The sequence below is a fragment of the Branchiostoma floridae genome, chromosome 4 (genome assembly GCF_000003815.2).
Source record: "Branchiostoma floridae strain S238N-H82 chromosome 4, Bfl_VNyyK, whole genome shotgun sequence".
Lineage (NCBI taxonomy): Eukaryota > Metazoa > Chordata > Leptocardii > Amphioxiformes > Branchiostomatidae > Branchiostoma > Branchiostoma floridae.
In genome coordinates this window covers 19,403,105-19,427,201 of record NC_049982.1, presented here as the reverse complement: position 1 = coordinate 19,427,201, position 24,097 = coordinate 19,403,105, and the positions used below count along the sequence as shown (strand labels likewise).

The window sequence follows — 24,097 nt, the reverse complement described above, 5'->3', positions numbered from 1 at the left end:
TAACTTGGGTCACTTGGGACCATCTGAAGCTTTTGCCAGGACAGGATTTTTGTAATGTTCTTTCGGTGTTGTCAGCTGTCTTGCGCACTCTCAATCACATACAAACCAATTACTACAGAAATGGCCGGAAACTGAACCAGGGACTGCATGCCAGACTTGCTAGTACTTCCCTTGTATGACTTCCTTAGTTTCCTGTTCAACTAACATTCTTTAGCATAGAGCTACATTCATTAACAAACTTCAAATTCACCTGCACGTTTGCCATAATAATGTTTGTACACAAATACAATTTCTTTTACTATAATGACAAATCATAACCTTTCGGGCACAACTAGATACATTTTACCCAAACTACTAGCAGCTAATAATAGAAGGCATTTGAGACATTATCATATAAACATTTACAACAATATACTGACTTAAGCTTTCTTCCACAGAACAAAATCTGAAGAATTCACACTGATCTGGACAGCTGATATCATGTTTTGGGAAACGAAGACCTTTTTCTGTAAGTGAACCCAGTGGCCACGCTCTATTGCCATGTCTTTCAGCACTGCTGGGGGGGTTGGGGGCAATAGCTGTATGGTACTGGTGCATAGCATGCACCGGGGTTTTAACCACACAGCAATGTGAACACTGACACTGCTAGACAAGCATTGAAGCAAGCCCCTGAAAGCCCTTGCTACATAATGCAAACACCTTACCTACTATACCTGGACTTCTTGTCCTTTTTGGGGGTGAGGTTTCAAAACAAGGCGAAAGAATGAGTCTTGCATTAGCAATGACATACGCAAGTCTGAGGGGACAGACTTGCGCTACCCAAAATAAAAAGGAAAGCATTAGTTGAACTCACAGCTACCAACTAGTATCAACGTAGAGAAATCTCAGTTGGTACATGGCTTTGTCCCTGGGCAAAGGGAGTGTCAGTAGTCATTTGTTACTCCAGAAAACTGGTGTGACAGCCACTGATGCTGGTATCATTTATCTTCTGGGTAGGTGTCCCAGCAATTGATTTCCTTCCACTAAGTTCCAGCTCTTCCTTTTTTTTCAGGATCGACTGCTTACGTCTTTGCCTCAGGGCCTGGCTGTGTTATTACATCCTAAAGACACTTTCATCCCTGTCATTCACACACCCAAAGGCAGGCTGCACACTCACATTTTTGTCTTATCCCTCGGCTTTATGTTACGCCATGGTATTCATGTGTTGTTTTCTCTAGATATGACTGTAGAACTCATAATGCCCAGCTACAGAACTTATACTGCCTGTAGATTGTGCATATTCAATCAAATCAATGCAATGCAAGGCAAACAAAACATGTAAGGTGTAGGGGGCCCTAGATATAATGATCATGAGCAAATATGACTATCTGCAATTTACAACACCATTTCTATTTTGGGACATCATTCTGGATTTTATAATTGATCATGTTCACTTGGACATGAGAAAGGAATTTATAAATTATTTGTTTGCTCCAGGGGGCTTCATCGAAAGTTTCATGTCTGAAAATACTGCTATTCTTTAGGCTGCAAAATTGGTATCAAATAGATCATCCAATAAATTTTAATTACTTTCTTCTAGTATTCTAATGTGGCTTCATTATAGCCTTCTAATAGGTGTAACGTTAGATAGTAATTTTCCCAATCATGTCTTTTGCCATCACCGTAAAGGAAACTGAAATATAACGTTACTGATATATATGATATGTATATAGACTAGAGTTATTGTAACCTCTAACAACATATTAAAAATTAGTCAATTGTCACAGCTATGATTCACATTTCACAGCCAACTGATGTTTACTCAAAGGTGAGAAACCCCTGGAAGAAATGACAGTAAGCAGACTACAAAATGAAGGATCTAATCTTTAAACATACAGACAGTAATTTAGTGTTGATAGTAGATGCAACAGAAAGAATATACAGTATGTTTGTTTGGCTGTTGTCTCTTGTAAGTTGTAACTTGCTTTCTGGGACAGACAATAAAATTCGGCGTGTTACTGTTACCCTGTCCAAGTATATTGTCTAAAGAATCAAGAATACCAAGCTCCTTGAGAATACTGGCCAGTAAGAAAATTTGAGCTGGAATCATTATGGGTGCAGGGATAATTATGTTCCAGGTTTCCTGCAGAGCCAAAACATAAATACTCACAAGAATGTCATGTCCCTGGGTATGAGTGTGGTGTTGAGCCGGGCGGGCCCGTCCAGACCCCGCCGGGAACAGTCCACCTTCCTGCCGTCCGCCTGCTTACTCCCGTTCACCGTCCGGAACGAGGTACTGCACGAGCAAATATCTGACGGGCAGAGGGGCAAGCCTGGCAGGCTCGGGAGCCACACCAGCACCAGGAACAACACCAACCCTCCTGCCGCAGCCATGGACGCCCGAGACCGCGACACCACAACGCCTGCTGGAGCAACTTCTCTTGTTTATGCCATAAACTTTCCGCGTGGATTTTCACTCGCAGCGGACAAACGGTCTTTGGAATACTTTTTTGGCGAGCTAACTCAGGTAACCATCAATCCAGGGGAAGGTAAGGGGTTAGTATGATACCACACCCTCAGGAAAACACTTGATTGTTGGCGTCCTGTCTGCTATAGACGAGGGAGCGTGGTCTTCCGCTTGGACGTCCCGCTCTCACCTCGGCCCAACATGGACCTGATCCCAGCGAGCCTTGCACCCACGACGCTCCCGAAGCGAGACTGCTACCAGCCCGGGGAGTCAAATATTCAACAAGTGACGACGACTTGTTCTCGTAAAGTCGTCTCCTGTAAGCCTGAGGACTAGTTCCGCAGCTAGACGCTGGTAAAGTTGTGCTAAAGCTGGAGTTCTCAGCAGGCTCAGGTCCTGTCCAGGGACTCGAACTCCGGACTCTCCTGTCCTCGCGCTGGCTCGTGACGTCACGCGAAAAATACCAAACCACGGCTCCGATTGGCTAAAACTATGGATCATACCATTCAGACAGACGGAGGGGGTGAACATGAATTTAAACTTTATAGCATCTTGAACTTGATTGTAAAAAAAAAAGGTTTTGCGAAACTTTCTCCTAAAGCTCGGTATCATTCATTTAGGGGTTCGTGAGTTAGGGGGAACAAAACACGGCAGATGATGAGGGATGAACTTCTCCAGTAGCTGGTCTGTACTTTTCGTCATCTTGTCACTGTTTTTTTTCTTCTCCCGAATCTTGCAGCTTAACTTCCACGACTTACACTAGACTTTGTTTCAGATCGTCCTTGGTAATTTTTTTATACCATACCAGTTATGTAATTGAGGGCCATCCATGACCTTTTGAATTCGTCCTTCGAATGTCAGCAGGAGTTGTCGGAGAGGTATTATAAATGCGTTTTTTGTTTTGTTTGTTTGTCTAATCTTCTATTGTTAGAGTCTAATCTTCTATTGTTAGAGACAACCAAGGTCAATACGTCGATGTAGGTTCAATGTTGCAGGTAAGCAGTACTAGTCTCGACAAATCTATGGATTATAATGTCTTACAGTCTTTGTAAGGCAGTTGTGTCACTTTGCTGGTGTCCGACAGGAGGCGTCGTTGAATGGTCTCCGAACCCGGAAGCGGGCAAGTGTGAGGTGCGTCCCCACTACATGTCTCAAGTACAGGTAATCTCCAAGCAGATGCAGCGATCGGGAAGAGAAGCACGAACCAACTTTAAAAATATAATCCGCTCGTTTTATCTGCTTGGATATTGATGACCAGACGATCGATCGGTTTTCTGCTCATTAGTTCTCATTCTTTCTTTCATTCTTTCAGTCTTTTTTGTTTCCTTCTTTGTAGCTTTATGAGAACTGATTTTAAAGTTTTTTCATCACTCTTTTCGGTTCATCTAGATTTCTGACTTCTTCTACAAGTTCAAGATCCATTTGTAGTCATATGGCGGTACGTTGCTTTGTTTTGTTCTGGTGAAACACAAATACCCAAACTCGAAGCCAAGAATGTCTTGATCATGTTTTTTTTTCTTTCCTGATAGTCAAAGAATGTCACATTTTTCTGTTCATTTTACTATTAAGTCAGTCAATTTGCCGTCTTCCAAAAGTTTGGAGTGTAGACGTATATGCAGGGTGTCCGGGCGTTGACACGGATTCAAAAGGACGCGTAGCGAATGTGGATGGAACTGCATTCAAGCTGCAGGTCAGTCACATTTACCAAGTTCAACGGCTCCGTATACTACAAAGAAGCAGAGATACCGAAGTCAACGCAATGATACGTTACATCATATCATCGTCAAAAGCCTCCGACTAACTTTTTCCGTTGATAACGTAGAATGGCCCTAGGAGAAAATTAAATTTTTTTGAACCCCGAAATCCCACAAACCAATTTTTCGATTTGTTAATTCTGGTTGATTCTGTTAAAACACCATGCTATCCGTAAATATCACGCCCCCGTTATACACACGTCTTCGAATCGTTTACAATGTCCATCGGTTTGTAACGTCTGCTGACTCCAAGCAATGTTTGTAACAACAAAGTTTCACTGGTCACAAAAATATTTCAAAGCGAAAGGTCGTCACATACTGACACATCATGTGGGAAATGTTGTTGCTCATTTGTAAAGAGTGGATATCGATCGGGAAAGGTCTCTCCGTCTGGATAGGTAGAAGAGGAGAAGCGGGGCCCAGGGGGAGTCAAAGCAGCCTCAGGAAATGACAATGGATCGGGGAAGCGACGGTGAATGACTTGGAGGCCTTTTGTGCTGGACCGGCCTCCTGATGCTAGTATACAGTAGTAAGCCTTCCCTGCTGCCGCTCAGTCTGCAAAAAGAAATTATCAAAAATTGATAGTATCTTACCGGACACTCGGTAATGCGACCATGTTTTATGAAAGATGAACCTTTAAAGCACATGTGTTTTTGCCGCTCGAGCTCATGCCGCACATACTATCATCATACCCAAGGAGGTTATAACCAAGTTTATTACCTCCATGAAATGTCATGGAATGGAGGTTATATTTTCTGTTATGTGTCTCTGTCTGTGTAGATGATTACTCAAGAACGGCTGGATGGATTGGTTTCATACTTGTTGTGTTGGTGGGGTGTGATAAAAGCTCGAATCGATGAGATTTTGGGAGCCGTATCTGTCGTTATAATCGATGTAATAATATCAGAAATCACCCCTATATTTGAGATATATTGGTACAGACATCGTGCTTTATGTGTTTGTTAATGGGCTTAGCTCCAAGCAGATGGTGAGGTGACAGCTGTTTGGGGAACCCCGAGTTTTTTTAATATGATAATTAGTTTTATTTATGTCTGCTTAGGATATCATGGAGATGTGAAGCGTAAGTATAATTGTTAGAAGTTGAGGTACATTTAACGGTAATGCTTAACAGGTATTGATGTCTCACATACTGTACTGCTGATTTGAGTGACATGGTGATTAAAATGCCATTAGGTCCTCTCATCTGGGTTGGGTGTCAGAAGTTTTATGGGCGATACAGATGTTCTGATTTTGTTACGATAAGGGACAGTTGTTAGTTGTCTCTTTCGTAGCCAATGGTACTTGTTTTTTAGCAGACGGGGTTGGCGCCAAGTATTCATCTTACAGTTGGTGTAGGGCTGTCAGAGGAAAGTGTGGATCTCGTTTTTGTACCGTGTGAACAGCTGATGTTATGACATATTGGTGGAAAATCAAATCACCATCTGACTAAAGTTGGCCACATCCCTTCTTCTTTCTGAGTTTCCCAACTTCCTCCCACCACACAGCTCTGAGGCACATAGTCGAACCTCAATAATGCTGACAACCTTAGACATTTTAAATGCCAAACATCAAGCTTAAGGAACACCACGCTACCATATGCCGTCGACCTCTTAAACGCACATTACACAATTAAGTGTCACATTTTGATAATTACTAATCAAATGGACATCTCTGTGTCATTAAATAAATACACCACTACTTTCCCATAACATTTATATTATATAACCATTACTCTCAAATACAACCGACTATAAACATACATACCATCCACAAAAAAGCAATAAATATTTCATGGAGGTATGAGGTCCCCGAACTCTAGTTGTTTATATTCCAGACGCATTTCTCGTACAAGTTATCCTGGACCCGTTACCTAAAGCTAGACTAGTAGCGACAGTAAGACGTCGGCTGACGTCCTTGAGGATCTGTGACAAAGAAGTTATAATTCTCCATTCTTGAATATCCTAAAGACAAAAGATATTTCTTTGCTATCGTTCATTCGTTGTCTGTACACAAAAAGGAATTATATCTTTAACTGTACAATTTGTACGGCAATATGTCTTCCTTCAGAGAAACTTTGTGGAGGAAACGGGCTTCTTTTAATACACCACCTCTTGCTACACCACCATTTTACTACATCCCCCATAATAACGATTGACCATTCTGCCGCAACATGTCATTGGGCGAAAGGTGCAAGATTGTCGCTCTAAGACTTTGTGTAATCATTAACCAGGTTTGTATGGTCTACGTAGTAAGCAAAGGGGCGTAACGTTACCAAAAGCTTGCCTTTTATTAGTTCCTGAGCGCTGGCGTTTGTCTACGCCTCTCATAGAACTGCTAATCCAAGTTTAACAGTTCCAAACGTTCACAAAACTATGCTTGTTGTTAGGCATAGCACTTTTAAACATAACCAGGAAATATTTTTTAAAGTTCTGAATTTCTGACACGGCCCATGATGAATGCCTTTGTTGTGACCTCGGTTAAGGGTCACGCCCTGCTGTAATAACCTATATTTAGAGTTTGCCCCTCAGAACGCTTAGTCGGACGTCGTGGTCTTTGAACCAGCAGTAGGCGTTGTCCCGTCTAAAAAACACCCAGCTTAAGATGTCAGGTACCATGCTGTCCCTACTCACCACTTCGCTATTGCTAGGGTTCACGTGCGGTGCCGTGTACGACTATGGCGCGTACAACCGAACCAGAGACAACTTTAGACCTGGTACGTTTCCTGACGACTTCATCTGGAGCACGGCCACGGCGTCCTACCAGATCGAGGGCGCCTGGAACGTTGACGGCAAAGGTGAGTCCATCTGGGACAGGTTCTCCCATACACCTGGTAAGGTAGACCGTGGGGACACTGGAGACGTGGCCTGTGACAGCTACAACAAGTACCGAGAAGACGTGCAGCTCATGAAGGCCATGGGTCTGAAGTACTACCGCTTCTCTCTGTCATGGCCGAGAATCTTTCCCGACGGTACTGTAGCGGGCGGTGTCAATCAAGCTGGAGTCGACTACTACAATAACGTCATCGACGAACTGCTCGCGAACGGCATCACCCCGATGGTGACACTTTACCACTGGGACCTCCCGCAGGCCCTACAGGACAGGTACGGAGGATGGGTGAACGAGGAGCTCGTACGACACTTCAACGACTACGCGGATTTCGTGTTCCAGACTTTCGGGGACAGAGTGACGTACTGGATCACGTTTAACGAGCCCTGGGTGGTGTGTTTTCTTGGGTACGGGACAGGAGGGAACGCTCCCGGCATACAGGACTCAGGGAACTCCACCTACCTCTGCGGACACACCATCTTAAAGGTACACATTTCTGTTTCTCAGGATTTTGTTTTCCCTGCTTTTTTGCATGCTAGGGATATTTTCTTTCGCCCCCTCCTACTTGCACACGATGTAATAAACACAGCAGCAAATCACAAGATATTTACTGTAGAATCCTTTATTTCAAATTTCTGCTAGGCTCACGCGGAGGCGTGGCACACATACGATACCACTTATCGACGAAGCCAGCAAGGACAGATCAGCATAACTCTGAACTGTGACTGGCCGGAGCCCCGTGACCCGGACTCACCGGCAGATGTCGCTGCTGCAGACCGGTACATACAGTTCTACATCGGCTGGTTCGCGCACCCCATCTACTCTGCAGCAGGAGACTATCCCGCCGCCATGAAGGATATCGTGAGTTGGGCACAAGTTTCATACAAACATCCGTCTCTCTAATGTAACAACGAACTCTCATTTTCGCATTAGACATTTCATCACTCAGGCATGTTTGAAAGACGTCGTGTTTTGCTTCACCACTGCTCTGTATGCTAATAGCATGTTTGACGTCTGCTGACGCCAGAAGCCATTTTACTGCAGGATTTTATGGTTGTGTTGACGGCGTTTGGAAGGTGACGTCACAAATAAGTCTTCGCTCAGTTCAGCGACGATAATTAGGCCATGGCGGTCCACACAAATTGACTCGGTGTAGATAGTACCATCCCGATTCCTCATTGCAGACTTCCTCCGACTGTTGTCTTTTATGTTTTCGCTTTCGTAATATACTAGTAGTTTGATCTAAGACATCTAACTACGGCTCGGAAAAGATGTCAATTCAGAAAACGGCAATTCAAAAGAAAACAGACAGAGGGAGTTTGCAACGAAGGCCAGTAAATGTTGTCTTTTCGCACATGAAAAGGGACGCCTTTAAAAACTGGTGAAGAGGTAGTGACGAACCAGTGAAGAGTGACGATTTTACAACTACATGTATAATCTACAATAGATTTCAATGTGGATTGCCTGCATCAGCTACAGGTGATGTAGGAAATATAGCTTTTCCCTGTAGTTATGAATTTTAATACAGTTTGCGCCCTATGCCCGATAACGTCTTTAGATCACAAAAAGTTGCAATGACCTTCATGTCTCCGTGAACCACAGATTCGGGAGAAGAGCCTGGCGGAGGGTCTTCAGGAGTCTCGCCTGCCACAGTTCACACCTGCCGAGATAGATCGCATCAAAGGCACAGGGGACTTCTTCGGTCTCAACCACTACACGGCACGGATCATTCAGAACAGGGTGGACCCTACAGATGTGTGTACCCGTCCCATATATCCAGAACTTCGTGTAAAATATGTCATTTTAACAAACTACTGACTGCCACTCTGCCTCTGTATAAAAAAAAATGAAAGCACTTCTTTATGTACACATGTAGACACCAGGCTACTCGAACGACAGGAATCTGTCCGAGAGCACGGCGCCCGAGTGGCCGAGGGCCGCGTCCGAGTGGCTGTATGTCGTGCCCTGGGGACTCCGCAGACTGCTCAAATTCATCAAGGTAGAGTAAAGTACTACTTCATGTCAACTATTTCAAAACCAGGAATTCGTGGACATGACTGTAGAATTAGAACGTACACATATGCTAGACGAGAACAGAGCTGGATTAAGGGATATGTCTTTCATAGAATGTCCTACTTTTATTTTACCATATTTTACACCCCATGGCCTCTATATATGCTATATTTCTTTCAGTAATTTGTTGTGTTGTCTCGCAGTTGAACTACGGTGATCCTGACGTGTTCATCACGGAGAACGGGCGGTCGGATCATGACGAACAGCCGCCCGTCATGGAGGACGCGGACCGCATCTGCTACTACATGGGCTACATCGACGAGGTTCTCAAAGGTAAGCATGCGCTCGTACGCGTGTATATGGTTTATGAGTTATAGATGTGTGTCTCTTCCCTGTACATAGTTGGTCTAACGTGTCACGTGCTACACTAGGTACACTTATCAATCCTTACTTTTGTTTATTGACCGCCCTAGCCATCGAAGTAGATGGGGTAAAAGTTCGAGCCTACACCGCCTGGTCCCTGATGGACAACTTCGAGTGGTCTCGCGGCTACACCGAACGGTTCGGGCTGCACTACGTCAACTTTACCGACCCGCGCCGGCCTCGAGTGCCCAAAGAGTCCGCTGGTTTCTACAGCGACATCATCGCCAATAACGGGTTCCCCGAGGGAGCAGACGTCACTACGATGGTGCGGAGTAGGTGGGAGGGGTGTCGGGGAGGGCCGGCGGGCTGGGCGGCAGCAACTCGCGCCAACATAGGGGTGTTAGGTCTGTCAGTCATGGTTGCGATTATCTTTACTATTTTCAAGGTGTAGAGTTGTACTCAGTTTTGCATGATAGTTTAGCGGAGTGCATCTGTGTGTGTGACTTAACTCTATCGTGCCAACAAATGTTAGAAATGTAATTGCGTTTAGATGATGAATTTATGGTTCGAATGAGTGTAATTATGATTAGTCACAAGATTATAATGTACACTGTACGTAATATGTATCTACAGTGACTATTCAATCGTTGCTCTTGTGAAAAGCAAGCGGAACGTTAAGGTGACATCTGTGCCATACGTCTTAATTATTTCTTCCGGACATTTTGTAGTTAGAAGAATATCAAAGACATTCAAAATTGTTGAAGCATCCTTGATCTTCCTTTTTCCCACTGCGTTATGTAGTTTTTATAGTTTAAATGTATCACAATATTAGTTACAAGTGTTGTCATAGTGTAATTTTAATACGACGTCTAACTGCTACTAAGATTGTACAATGCTGTGAAGTGGTGAACAATAAAAAAGGATCGTTGTATCTCCTCTTACATCCATTTGATACAGTCCTGTCCATATCCAGAGAGGCGAATCTCGAATGGAAGACCACAGCAGTATGTTGGGAGCAATGTGAGTGTTGTGCAAACAGGCCGCGCCATGTACTGATTGAGGGGCTTTTATTGCTGTGTACTTGCGTGTGCTTTATCGTCGCGTGTACGTGACGAGTAGAAATGCACCTCTAAATGAATGTCGTAGTTAGACGTATGTCGGTCCAGGTTCTTTCTTCTAATTCTTTGAATGCAAGCCCGCCTTCAGGTGGAAGGATATTACGGCATGCTACACGCCGATAAGAACACTTAACCACATATACCAAACGTAGCAAAACATAACATATTGTTACAAAAAAAAGATAGGTGTAACCATTAACCAGCCCACGCCAAGGCCACGCTAACCCCTACCCTCTACCTTTATTGGGGAGCGCACAAGAACATGGTTTAAAAAGCAACTTCACCTTTAATACGACATTTTTTGGACATTTTCTGGCTTTTGTGAAGTTATTATTACACACAATCATGGATATAACAAGTACAAGGGAAATATAGATATGATGTAGCGAAAGTTTTAATCTAGAAGGAAAATCAGCACACGTTGCTGAATTCGTTAGTTTGATCTTTTGAGACGAGCCAGACGTTATTGTTTAAATAAAGACATTACCTCAGCTGCGATGTCGTGGGGCGGCACATAGGCACAAAACTGTGTATCCCTGCCCTCTTTTAGGTTGTTACAAAGCTATCTTGGTACCGCAGGCCTGACGCGAGTCCTAGTAAAGATGTCGGGTACAATGCTGGGTCTATTTGCCACGTCCTTGCTCCTTGGACTTGTTTGGGGTGCTGAGTACAATTATGGCGCGTACGATCACAGCAGAGATGCGTTCAGGCCGGGCAGGTTTCCCGACGGCTTCATCTGGAGCACGGCCACGGCGTCCTACCAGATCGAGGGCGGCTGGGAAGCGGACGGCAAAGGTGAGTCCATCTGGGACAGGTTCTCCCACACACCTGGTAAGGTAGACCGTGGGGACACCGGAGACGTGGCCTGTGACAGCTACAACAAGTACCGAGAAGACGTGCAGCTCATGACGGACCTGGGCCTGAAGTACTACCGCTTCTCTCTGTCATGGACCCGTATCTTCCCCGATGGCACCTTAGCAAGCGGACCCAATGAAGCTGGAGTTGCGTACTACAATAATCTCATCGACGAACTAGTGCGTAACGGCGTGACCCCGATGGTGACACTTTACCACTGGGACCTTCCGCAAAACCTACAGGACACGTACGGAGGATGGGTGAGTCAAGGCATCGTCAAGCACTTCAACGACTACGCGACCTTCGCGTTCCAGACTTTCGGGGACAGAGTGAGGTACTGGATCACGTTTAACGAGCCCTGGGTGGTGTGCTACATCGGGTACGGGACAGGAGAGCACGCTCCGGGGATACAGGACGAGAGAAACTCCACTTACCTCTGCGGGCACAATATACTCAAGGTATACAGACATCTCTGACTTGGTTATCAATTAGACGAAAACCACTAACTGTTGTTTGCACTATCGATAATGGGTTTCTATTCAAATCAATCATACCATACATGCCTCATATATCGCCTCATTTAATATCTTCTTTGATATCCTTCACATGCATATAAATTTGAAACACTTAAGAGGGGACTCAACTGGTAGGAATGACACCCCCTTTTCTGTACGTCGAAGAACACGTATAAAGAACACATCCAGAGGGCACCTTTCTGCGGCCGAGTTTATCTATCGGCCCTGATATTGTATGTTAGCTGTTGACGCCTTTTTTGCATGCACAAGGCCCATGCCAATGCGTGGCACACCTACGACACAGGCTTCAGGCAGAGTCAGGGTGGGCAGGTCGGCATCACCCTCAACTCGGACTGGGCGGAACCCCGGGACCCTGACCTGGACGCAGACGTCATAGCCACCGACCGGTATCTGCAGTTCTATCTCGGCTGGTTCGCCAACCCCATCTACAGCGTCGGGGGCGACTATCCCGTCGTTATGAAGGAGGCCGTGAGTTGAACGTTGTTTTCTTCTGAAAAAAAAAATACTGCGAGGCCCGGTCTTGCTAGACTATAGCCCGGTCCAGAGATGAGGGCTGAATAAGACACCGATTCCAAGGCTGTCATCTGCTAGCTTGTATGTTATTCCACAAACAAGCCATTTTGTTTCGCCCTGAAAAATGGCACATACTGCCAAAAGCTCGTGACACGCAGTCATTATTTGGTACTTTTATCATGTAGGATCTTTACAGTCCTTGGTGAAGTTAGAATGACCTCGCATAACAACATCCGACGAACATTAAAAAAAAACACCTGAACGTTAATCAGTAACATGGGCTGCTTCAATCATGCAGACAAAATGACAAAATCACTCGCTATAACAAACAAATTTTGTTATGCATTGAGGTTGATATTTGGAAAGCTATCAAAGTAAATGGGTATGTTCGATCTAACTCTTCCTTTGTGTAAATGACAAACAAAAGTCACCGTGACAGGCTGATAGTGTACGTGACTGGCCTGAACACAGTCTGATCACCAGGTTCCATTCACCACAGGTGCTGGCGAAGAGCCAGGCGGAGGGCTTGCGCGAGTCTCGCCTGCCACAGTTCACTCAAGAAGAAGTCGAGTACATCAGAGGAACCTCCGACTTCTTCGGACTGAACCATTACACCACACGGATCATAGCGGATAACGTGGTCGTCGGGGCGGTATGTTATATAATTAGTTACCTCCATGAAAAATAGAGGTATTGTTTTGGGTGTGTCCGTGTGTGTGTGTGTGTGTGTGTCTGTCTCTGTAGTTGTGTTCCGGGTATTTGTGATCAACATAACGTTAGAACCTCTGGATGAACTGGAATGATATTTAGTAAGTGGACAGGGACTGAGAAGACGAAGGTTAAGGTCGATTTTGGACCCCCTGGTATGTGATCTTGGTACTGCAGCAGAACATTTGTATCTTTTGTTTTTGTATCTTTTGTCCTGGACGTGCTACAGTCTTGATATTTTGCTGGCAGATAGGTTGTTACGTTCTGCGGTGTACACCGGGAGTTTTCAAATGGGGAAGTACCTTTTCAGACCATTTTCTATCAATATTCTTCGAAGAGGACCCCTCTATACTCACAATACACAATACCCTTTTTACCAATTTCACGCGGTCCTCTTCATAGACGTCGTCATTTAGAGTTTGCAACATTGATGGAGCAATGATTGACGCATGCGTATGTCCTTTTATGAAAGAAAGACAGCGTTGACGGATAGAAAAAAATCTTGGTAGGTAGGAAACTCCTTCACTAGTAAAGCACCTTTTGTCTAATACTATATTACATTACCTATGTTATTATAATCATAGGCACCAGGGTATGCGAACGACAGAGACATCGCGCAGTACACGGCACCCGAATGGTCCAGGGCTGAGTCGGAGTGGCTGTATGAAGTTCCATGGGGACTCCGTAGGCTGCTCAACTTCATCAAGGTGCAAATATACATATCTGTACATGTCATGATTTCTACTGGTCAAAACTCAGATCACCATCATCATATCATAATAGACTAATGCATTGCACAATATAGTGAAAAATATAGAGATAAATCGCTGTTCCAAAATTACGGATATGATTTCATTTCATTATTTTCTACAAAACTGAAACTGAAGATGATTTCTGAAATATTTGTCAGCTCAACTATGGCGATCCGGAGGTGCTGGTAACCGAGAACGGCCGGTCTGACGGTGACGTAACGCCCCCTCTTATGGTCGACACGTGCCGCATCTGTTACTACATGACATACATCGACGAAGTTCTGAAGGGTAAGCACTGATATTTGTTCAATATTCATCACTGACCATTTTGTCATAGAAATATATATTTACGTCGTTGCAAAAAGTTAACGTCGATTTCGCGTGTCTAACACCCTAGCCATCGACCTGGACGGAGTGAAGGTTCGGGCCTACACCGCCTGGTCCCTGATGGACAACTTCGAGTGGGCCCGGGGCTACACCGAGCGGTTCGGACTGCACTATGTCGACTTCAACGACCTCAACCGACCCCGAACGCCCAAGGAGTCCGCCGGATTCTTCAAGGACGTCATCGCCAATAACGGCTTCCCTGAGGGGGCAGATGTCACCAGGATGGTCCAGGACATGTGGAGAGATTGCAGGGGAGCTGGGGCAAAAAGTCATGCTGACATCGCGCTCTTAGCTCTAGCATTCATCATAACTGCCATGTATAACCTTGTCTACATGTAAGGGTGTGAGGGCATTATGAGTGGACTGATCTGCTTTTTTTATTTTTTTGCGTGAATGGCAGCTTGAGCACTTTACTGTTGCATAATTGTTGTTGTTCTGGATACAGTGTAACGCAACATTATTTGTCAAATCGTCTGATTGTTTTCTGTATCACTGGCTGAAAGAAGACACAGATAGATGTTTCTTGTAGCATGACTTTCGTTTACCGCACACGCGCTCAGTGGTATCTTTGTGGAAATAGTTCTTCAGACCCTGTTCGTACACAGGGAGTGCCGAGTAGCATTCTAAGGTTTATATGAATGAATGAATGAATGGATGAATGAATGAAAGTTTATTTGCGTGTCTTGTGCTTAAGCTAATTTGCGTGTCTTGTTCTTTTACACGCCGAACCCAAGTGGGCTTATAAGACACAATATTTTGGTCGCGTACAACATATCATGTATGTATGTATAAACATGACAGTGGTACAAATTAACAAAATCAATAGATACTAAATCAGAAGTTACCAGAACAGACATCAAATCATATGAACAGATGAATGGGGTCCATAATTGTTAGATTGTTAAACTTTCGCTTTTCCCAAAACAAGCTTAAAGTTTATATTTGACATCTTTCTTTTTGCCTTGAATAAAACGTCATCATGTCATGATCATCTCAACCTTTAGTCATCTTTGCGTTTCTGTCCTGTAATCCGTCTTGCTATCTCTAGTGTTTAATTTGTGGGTTTAAGTTTGCATGGTGGAACGTAAAGTACATGACACATACATCAAGGAGTGTGACCCAGTCATCGTCAATTGTTTAAAATTTCGATTAAGATACATATTGCACAAGTAGGGATTGTAAGACAAATAGGCACACGATGTTCCTTATGTGGTATGTATTTCGTTGATGTGCTTTTCCACAACAGTGGATGGTATGGTGAAACAGGTGTCCCTTGTCAGGGTCACCTTTTCAAGGCCACTACCGGCACAATCATAACAAACGGATACAAACGGATACAACAAGCAGTGGCGGCGGCACCGTGGGGGCAGTAGGTCGTGGGGGTGTCGCCCCCACGATGAAATAAGCTGAAACACACAAAATCAAGCTGAAACTCTTGTGTATATTTTCACTAAGGAAATTTCATCAAATCTCTCTAGTCTACTGGCAAAACTTGGCCCTGAAAATGCAGAAAATGACGTTTCAGAGGGTCCAGATTTCAAAATTTCAAAGGACCTCCCTTCTGAGGATTCGCGCCTTCGGCACTGGACATGGTGGGAAAATGCTACCGGAGCGTCGTCCCCCACAACCTTTCTCTAGTAGAAATTTCATTATCAAACTTTAGATTTGTTTACAAGCATTGAATGTTCCCCTCAAATGCAGGAAACGGCATTCAAAGTGTCCTGATTTTAAAAATTTCTCCAGAACTCCCTTGCGGCGGCTTGCGTCTTCGGGGCTCACGACGACATAGAGCAAAATATGTTGGTGCGTGGGTCGTCGCCCTCAAAAATCGTATTCTCTACTAGAAGTTTAATTAAATTCACCTTAGTCTGTCTGCAAAATTTGTCCCTCAAAATACAGGAAATGGCGTTTCAGAGGGTCTAGATTTTAAAAATTTCCAGAACCTACCCTGCAACGGCTCGTACCTTCGCCGCCCGAGATAGTGAAAATATGTTGGGGGTGTCGCCCTCAATAACTAAAGTTAAAACTTAACATGTATTTTTGATAGAAATGCCATTGAAGTTAGCTTAATCTGGCAGCAAAATTTGCCCCTCAAAATGCAGGAAATAGCGTTTCAGAGATTTAAAATTTCTCCGGGGGTGCATGCCCCCGGACCCCCCTAGAAGGGTCGCGCCTCCGGCGCGACGCCTCGGGCCTTCGGCCCTCCATTTAGTGATATGACAAATATTCGCCCCCATAACTGAAAAACAGTGCAGCCGCCTCTGACAAAAATCCACTAATAGAACAGAAGCACAGAAACAATAGAAATCAACAAGTTAGGGACCGTACGATATTTATCGGGGGGGGGGGGGAGGGCTGGTGCATTGGAAGTCGGATCAAAAAATTTTTTGATGGCCCTCCCCCCCATCTCAAAAAAAATTAACGTGACCCCCCCCCCCTCCACCTAAAAAAATCAACATGACCCTCCCCCCCGACAGGCATCATTAAACAGGTAGAAAAACAACCGATAAAATAATCTTAATACAACATGTATAGACGTCAGGGCACAAGGGCGCCGGCCAGTGTTCTCGCCAGGATTTTTCACAGCGTCGGGACAGGGGTCTGGGGGCATGCTCCCCCGGGAAAATTTGGATTTTCAAACCCTCTAAAACAGAATTTCCTGCAACTTGATAGGAAAACTAGAGTTCGGCGACCTCATACCTCCATGAAAATTTAAAGCTTTCGTAACCTCATGACCTCAATGAAAAGCGGCCTGCAGGCCGATTTGAGCTTTCATGAATAAATAAAGGTTCAAACAAAAACAAACAAACAAATTTCATGCAATTGACTAAGACATTAACATAATGTATGCATGGTGTTGTTAATCATTGACTAACGTTCACATGTTACAATTATAAAATTCCCATTATTAATCATAAAGAGGTTTTGCAATTTTTACATAAATTATGCAAATAAGTTCCTCATTACCATATTTGGTATCTGCTTATATTCCACCTATCATAATTAACATGTGTTACATGTATTGAGGTCCAGTTATTGAAAACAATGGAACTGTACAATTTCCTCATTAATTATGCAAATTCAGTCATCATTTGCATAACATGTATATCATTATGAACATCTTTGCCTAAGCTACCTGCATGCCTAAAATGCAGGCAATCCGTCATTCCTTTCTGCAGTTATCCTCTTTGGAGTGTCTTGACAAAAACGCCCCTGCAGTTCCACAATTGAATGTTAGGGGACTGAAACTTACCCCACTTTGTCATGACGCTAAAAGCTATCTACCACCCAAATGTCACGACCATATCACGTACGGGACAAGAGATACATTGAAAAAACTGCTATGATAGAATATTCTCATTAATTATGCAAATGTACTCCTATTTTGCATAATTAGTATTTAATCTTGTACAACATTGTCTAAGGTACCTACATACCAAAAATCATGAAAATCCGTTATTCCCTTCTTGAGTTATCCTCGTCAGAAGTTTTTGACAAAAATGCCCCTGCTATCCCAAAACTAGACGCTAGGGGGCCCAAACTTATGTCATTTTTTCCTGAGCACAAGAGCTATCTAATACTTAAAAATCTTGACCATAGCATTTTCAGAACACCGAGATAGCAAAACCGGAAGTTGCACTGCAGTACCAAGGTCACACACCAGGGGGCCCAAAATTGACCTTGACCTTCGTCTTCCCAACCCCTACCCACATACCAAATATCATCGTAGTCCATCAAGAGATTCTCAAGTTATGCTGACCACAATATGCGGACACACAGACACACACACACAGACACACACACAGACACACTCAAAACTATACCTCCATTTTTTCATGGAGGTAATTATGCCCTTGAGATTGGATGCCGGTTGCCTTTTTATCTCCATGAAAAATGGAGATATAGTTTTGAGTGTGTCTGTGTGTGTGTCTGTGTGTGTGTGTGTGTGTGTGTGTGTGTGTCTGTGTGTCCGGATTTTGTAGTGAGCATAACTCAAGAACCTCTGGACGGATTACGATGATATTTGGTTTGTGGGTAGGTGTTGGGAAGACAAAGGTCAAGGTCAATTTTGGGCCCCCTGGTATGTGACCTTGGTACTGCAGCAGAAATTCATTTTTTGGATCTTTTGAACTGGATGTGCTATGGTCTTGCTTTTTGGATGGCAGATAGCTTGTGACATAAGGGATATCTGGTGTATATTTGGTTCCCCTAGCAGGTTGCTCTGGAACTGCAGGGGCATTTTTGTCAAAATCTTCTAAGGACGATAACTGAAGAAGGGAATGACAAATTTACATGATATTTGGTATGTAGGTAGCTTAGACAGAGATGTACATCATGAAATGCAAATTATGCAAACTGGCACTTAATTTGCATATTTAATGAGGAAAATCTGTATTTGCAGTGTTTCTTTTACAGAACTCAGATACGTGCAATATATGTAGTTTGGGGCAGGTGGAACATTATCAGATACCCAATATGCAAATAAGTCATTAATTTGCATAATTAATGCAAAAGTGCCATAATTTATCGATGTGGTAAATGCTTAGACAACCAACATTGTAACCAGCGTAGGTTACTTACAGGTGTACATTACTTAGCATAGATTATGCAAATGTGGAAGCCATTTACATAATCAGACTATTTCATGGAGATATGAGGTCTACGAACTCTTGTTTACTCCCGTTTTTCAGTAATCGACGTCCGCCCTCTCCCCAAAAATACGTTATAACTATAAGCTCGGGGAATCAGCAGTCCGTGATCTGGCCCGGGTATTATTACCTCCATGAAAAAATGGAGGTATAGTTTTGAGTGTGTCTGTGTGTGTGTTTGTGTGTGTGTGTGTTTGTGTGTGTGTCTGTGTGTCCGCATATTTGTGGTCATCATAAATTGAGAACCTCTTGATGGACTACGATGATATTTGGTATGTAGGTAGGGGTTGGGAAGACGAAGGTCAAGGTCAATTTTGGGCCCCCTGGTGTGTGGCCTTGGTACTGCAGTGCAACTTCCGGTTTTGCTATCTCGGTGTTCTGAACATGCTATGGTCAAGATTTTTAAGTATTAGATAGCTCTTGTGCTCAGGAAAAAAATACGTAAGTTTGGGCCCCCTAGCGTCTAGTTTGGGAATAGCAGGGGCATTTTTGTCAAAAACTTCTGACGAGGATAACTCAAGAAGGGAACAACGGATTTTCATCATTTTTGGTATGTAGGTACCTTAGACAATTTTGTACAAGATTAAATACTAATTATGCAAAATAGGAGTACATTTGCATAATTAATGAGGATATTATATCATGGCAGTTTTTTCAATGTATCTCTTGTCCTGGATGTGATATGGTCTTGACATTTGGCTGGTAGATAGCTTGCAGTGTCATGACAAAGTGGGGCAGGTTTCAGCCCCCTAACATTTAATTGCGGAACTGCAGGGGCGTCTTTGTCAAGACATTCTAAAGAGGATAACTGCAGAAAGGATTGATGGATTGGCATCATACTAGGCATGCGGGTACCTTAGGCAAAGATGTTCATAACGATATACATGTTATGCAAATGAGGACTTAATTTGCATAATTAATGAGGAAATTGTATAATTCCATTGTCTTCAATAACTGGACTTCATTAAATGTAACACATGTTAATTATGATAGGTGGACTATAAGCAGATACCAAATATGGTAATGAGGAACTTATTTGCATAATTTATGTTTTGTCCAGTCATGTCTATATGAAAATTTTGGGGTTTTGATGCTTCCAAACAGGGCTCTAGCCAGTGAGTTCGTCAGCCCATGGAAAAATCCTGCCAATTTTTGAAACAAAAGAAATGTTTTAAATAAAAAATAAAGTGTATAGTTTTGGATTCTTCACGTATTTACCGTGCACCGCTTTTGTAACTTAAATATTTTGGGAAACTCAGCCGAGCCGATTGCGTCTTACCAGAAAAAAATAAGTCTGTAGACGGAATGACGTATGCCTGGCGGGAACACTGGTCCAGGGCAGCGCCACTTTGGGGGGCCTAGGGGGGCAAAGCCCCCCGGAAGCTCTTGCATTTTAGGCTATTCAGAAGGCTTATTACCTCCATGAAAAAATGGAGGTATAGTTTTGAGTGTGTCTGTGTGTGTGTTTGTGTGTGTGTCTGTGTGTCCGCATATTTGTGGTCATCATAACTTGAGAACCTCTTGATGGACTACGATGATATTTGGTATGTAGGTAGGGGTTGGGAAGACGAAGGTCAAGGTCAATTTTGGGCCCCCTGGTGTGTGGCCTTGGTACTGCAGTGCAACTTCCGGTTTTGCTATCTCGGTGTTCTGAACATGCTATGGTCAAGATTTTTAAGCATTAGATAGCTCTTGTGCTCAGGAAAAAATTACGTAAGTTTGGGCCCCCTAGTTTTATCAGTTTTAGGGCCATGTCAAGATATCAAAACAAAAAGAGTATAAACAATTCTTTCAAAAAAATTAACATGGCCCTCCCCCCTATCAAAAAAAAATTAACATGGCCCTCCCCCCACCTCAAAAAAAATTAACATGGCCCTCCCCCCCTAACGCACCAGCCCTCCCCCCCTGATAAATATCGTACAGTCCCTTAGTGAATCAACTTAACAGAAAGAAATCAATTCAAACTTCACCGTGGTGTGTTTGCATGTATTCAGACCGGGTACATTTACTAACGGTCTCTCTGGAGCACAGAACAACCACTTGTTACAAGCTTTTTGTGTGAACAAACAGACGACTTGAATAATCATTAACAGAATCTAGGTAAAACTGACCCCTGTTCCTACATGTATAACCTTTACAGGGAACGTCCATAAAGTAATAATATGGCCCTGGGAATGTTATAAAGGTATGTCTGTGAAACACCTCCAACGTCTTAAATGGCAGACAAGCCTTAGCACTGACTTGTCGAGATTTTATATTACAACAAAAGATATTCGCGAAAAGATATCATTTATTTTACGCAAACAGCGCCCTGAGATGGGCGCTGAGCAACCAGAAGTAAATCATTACACCACCTGTGACACCTTAAAACAATACTGAGCGTTACTGTTAGTTTAACCTTGCCGCTGTCAACATGGTCATTTCAGCTCTTAGCAGCATTGAGAGGGGACAGGATGTCGGTTACCATGCTGGCTCTACTTGTCGCGTCTTTTCTGACGGGACCAGTTTGCGGTGCCGTGTACGACTACGGTGCGTACGACCCAACTAGGGACGCATTTATGCCAGGACAGTTTCCCGACGATTTCTTCTGGAGCACAGCCACCGCTGCTTACCAGATCGAGGGCGCATGGAACGTCAGCGGCAAGGGTGAGTCCATCTGGGACAGGTTCTCCCACACACCTGGTAATGTGCAGCGAGAAGATACCGGAGACGTGGCCTGTGACAGCTACAATAAGTACCGAGAAGACGTGCAGCTCATGGCGGACCTGGGCCTAAAATTCTACCGCTTCTCTCTTTCCTGGACCCGCATATTTCCTGACGGTACTCTTGCAGGGGGTATCAACCAAGCTGGAGTCGACTTCTACAATAACGTCATAAATGAGCTCATCGCAAACGGCATCACCCCGATGGTGACACTTTACCACTGGGACCTCCCGCAGGCCCTACAGGACAGGTACGGAGGGTGGGTCAGCGAGGAGCTCGTAGAACACTTCAAAGACTACGCCACCTTCGCGTTCCAGACTTTCGGGAACAGAGTGAGGTATTGGATCACGTTTAACGAGCCCTGGGTGGTGTGCACTGCTGGCTACGGGTCGGGAGGCCACGCCCCCGGCATACAGGACTCAGGGAACTCCACCTACCTCTGTGGACACACTATCATAAAGGTACGACCCAAGACAGAAATTAAGTGAGAGCGTCTGAATAAGGCGAGGGGCGGGGTCAGTGTTTGATCTTTACTGATAATTTTTGCCTATCACTGCTGCTAATGCTAAACTAGAAAGTTATGGGAAGGTGGGTGGAATGGGGAATGCAAACGTACATTGGCGTCCATCAACCTTTCAAGTTACATGCAACAATTAAACGCTGGCTTTCTTCAGTCTCACGCCAGTGCGTGGCACAGCTACGACCAGAACTTCCGCCGGGACCAGGGAGGACAAGTCAGCATCACGCTCAGCTGCGGCTGGACCGAGCCGTTCGACCCGGACCTCCCGGCTGATGTCGTCGCTGCCGACCGCGACCTTCAGTTCCAGATGGGCTGGTTCGCTCACCCGATCTACACTTCAGAAGGCGACTATCCTCCTGCCATGAAGGATATCGTGAGTTTACATACTCCCAATGTTTCTATCTAAGTTCTTTTTGTACACATACAGGTGTAATCTCGAAATACTTCTGCTGTTCTAACAGTTGCACACGTTACGTAATAGATATTGCAGAAGAGTCTGGCGCAGGGTTTCCAGGAGTCCCGTCTGCCACAGTTCACCCCAGCCGAGATCGCCTATATCAGGGGTACCTACGACTTCTTCGGGCTGAACCATTATTCATCAGGGATAGTGAAGGATAAGGTCTCAACCGGACAGGTCAGTCATTGTCATAGTCCTAGATACTTGTTAAAGCTCATGGGTCATGATTTGGCGACACATCAGAGACGTAGTCAAAGTATCTCGGTTAGGATGCAAACGGGTTACATTCTTTTAAAAAAAGTCGTTTATCCCCTTCCTCAGGACCCTAATTTCTGGACCGACCAGGACTTGGAGTCCACCGTGGCGCCCGAGTGGCCCCAGGCGGCTTCCAGTTGGCTCTACTCCGTGCCGTGGGGGATCCGCAGGCTGCTCCACTACATCAAGGTACGCTATCATGACTTTCCATACGAGCGATCGCGATGATGTCACGGTGACGCAGTGGTAGGCAAAAAGCAGGTGTTTGGCAAAATATTGATTTACATTTTAATCAGTAATTTGATCTGCTATTAAATCTAAATATCAATTTTTAATCCAATCTGGTAGGCACCAACCGCCCAATACTCCGGATATAAACAACGACAGCGATCCCTCGTACGGAGGGAAATTCTAGGCGCTTCAGTCCATATTTTCCCAATATTTCATAATTCCCGTATTCTTTTTATTTGTATATCGATTTAAAAGTTGGAGAAAATTTAATCTTCCATAGCGTCAGGTATCAGTAAGCATCACAAAGTGCAACCACTCTTCTACAGCAAAACTACAATGATCCCGACATCTACATCACCGAGAACGGCTGGTCTGAAGAAGAGGCGGATCCGCCCATCTTGGAGGACACGGGCCGCCTCTGTTTCTACATGGGGTACATCAACGAGGTTCTGAAAGGTGAGAGGTACTATATTTCTATCGGGAATTATAGACAAGTTTTTCTTATTACGAATCTATTGGCATCCCTGTACTTGTATCATTGATTTTGCTGTCTGTCACCCAATAATCGCAGCTATCGACCTGGACGGAGTGAAGGTTCGGGCCTACACCGCCTGGTCCCTGATGGACAACTTCGAGTGGGCCGAGGGCTACACGGAGCGGTTCGGGCTGCACTCCGTGAACTTCACCGACCCGAACCGGCCCAGGACACCCAAGCAGTCCGCCGGATTCTACAAGGACGTCATCGCCAATAACGGCTTCCCCGAGGGAGCAGAGGTAACTACGATGGTGCGGAGTAGGTGGGAGGAGTGTCGGGGAGGGCCGGCGGGCTGGGCGGCAGCAACCCGCGCCAACGTCGGGCTCTTAGCTCTCTGCTTCCTAGTCACCGCGATGCACAACTTTCTAAACATGTAGAAATGTCTGTATCTAGTGCCATGTGTTTATTGTTTTTGCATTTTTTCTGGACGTTCTAGGTTAGAAATTTCGCGTGGAATAAAGCATTATTTCAACACG

At 44.4% G+C, this 24,097-nt stretch overlaps 2 protein-coding genes across 2 annotated transcripts in view; one reads left to right on the top strand and one right to left on the bottom strand.

Moving 5' to 3' along the window:
• Positions 1–2,977, bottom strand: part of LOC118412849 (adhesion G protein-coupled receptor A3-like) — a 39,288-nt gene extending 36,311 nt beyond the window's left edge. Inside the window, exon 1 of the mRNA XM_035815891.1 lies at positions 2,150–2,977. Coding sequence (XP_035671784.1) covers positions 2,150–2,373 — 224 coding nt within the window. The 5' untranslated portion in view covers positions 2,374–2,977. The remainder of the gene's footprint in view (positions 1–2,149) is intronic.
• Positions 2,978–6,040: 3,063 nt separating this feature from the next.
• Positions 6,041–24,097, top strand: part of LOC118413613 — a 46,714-nt gene continuing 28,657 nt past the window's right edge. Inside the window, 18 exon segments of the mRNA XM_035817139.1 lie at positions 6,041–7,512; positions 7,669–7,887; positions 8,629–8,781; positions 8,903–9,025; positions 9,243–9,372; positions 9,513–9,850; positions 11,039–11,833; positions 12,161–12,379; positions 12,924–13,076; positions 13,717–13,839; positions 14,043–14,172; positions 14,252–14,607; positions 21,287–22,084; positions 22,298–22,516; positions 22,625–22,777; positions 22,922–23,044; positions 23,413–23,542; positions 23,658–23,994. Of these exon segments, the coding sequence (XP_035673032.1) occupies positions 6,802–7,512; positions 7,669–7,887; positions 8,629–8,781; positions 8,903–9,025; positions 9,243–9,372; positions 9,513–9,850; positions 11,039–11,833; positions 12,161–12,379; positions 12,924–13,076; positions 13,717–13,839; positions 14,043–14,172; positions 14,252–14,607; positions 21,287–22,084; positions 22,298–22,516; positions 22,625–22,777; positions 22,922–23,044; positions 23,413–23,542; positions 23,658–23,994 (5,210 nt within the window). The 5' untranslated portion in view covers positions 6,041–6,801.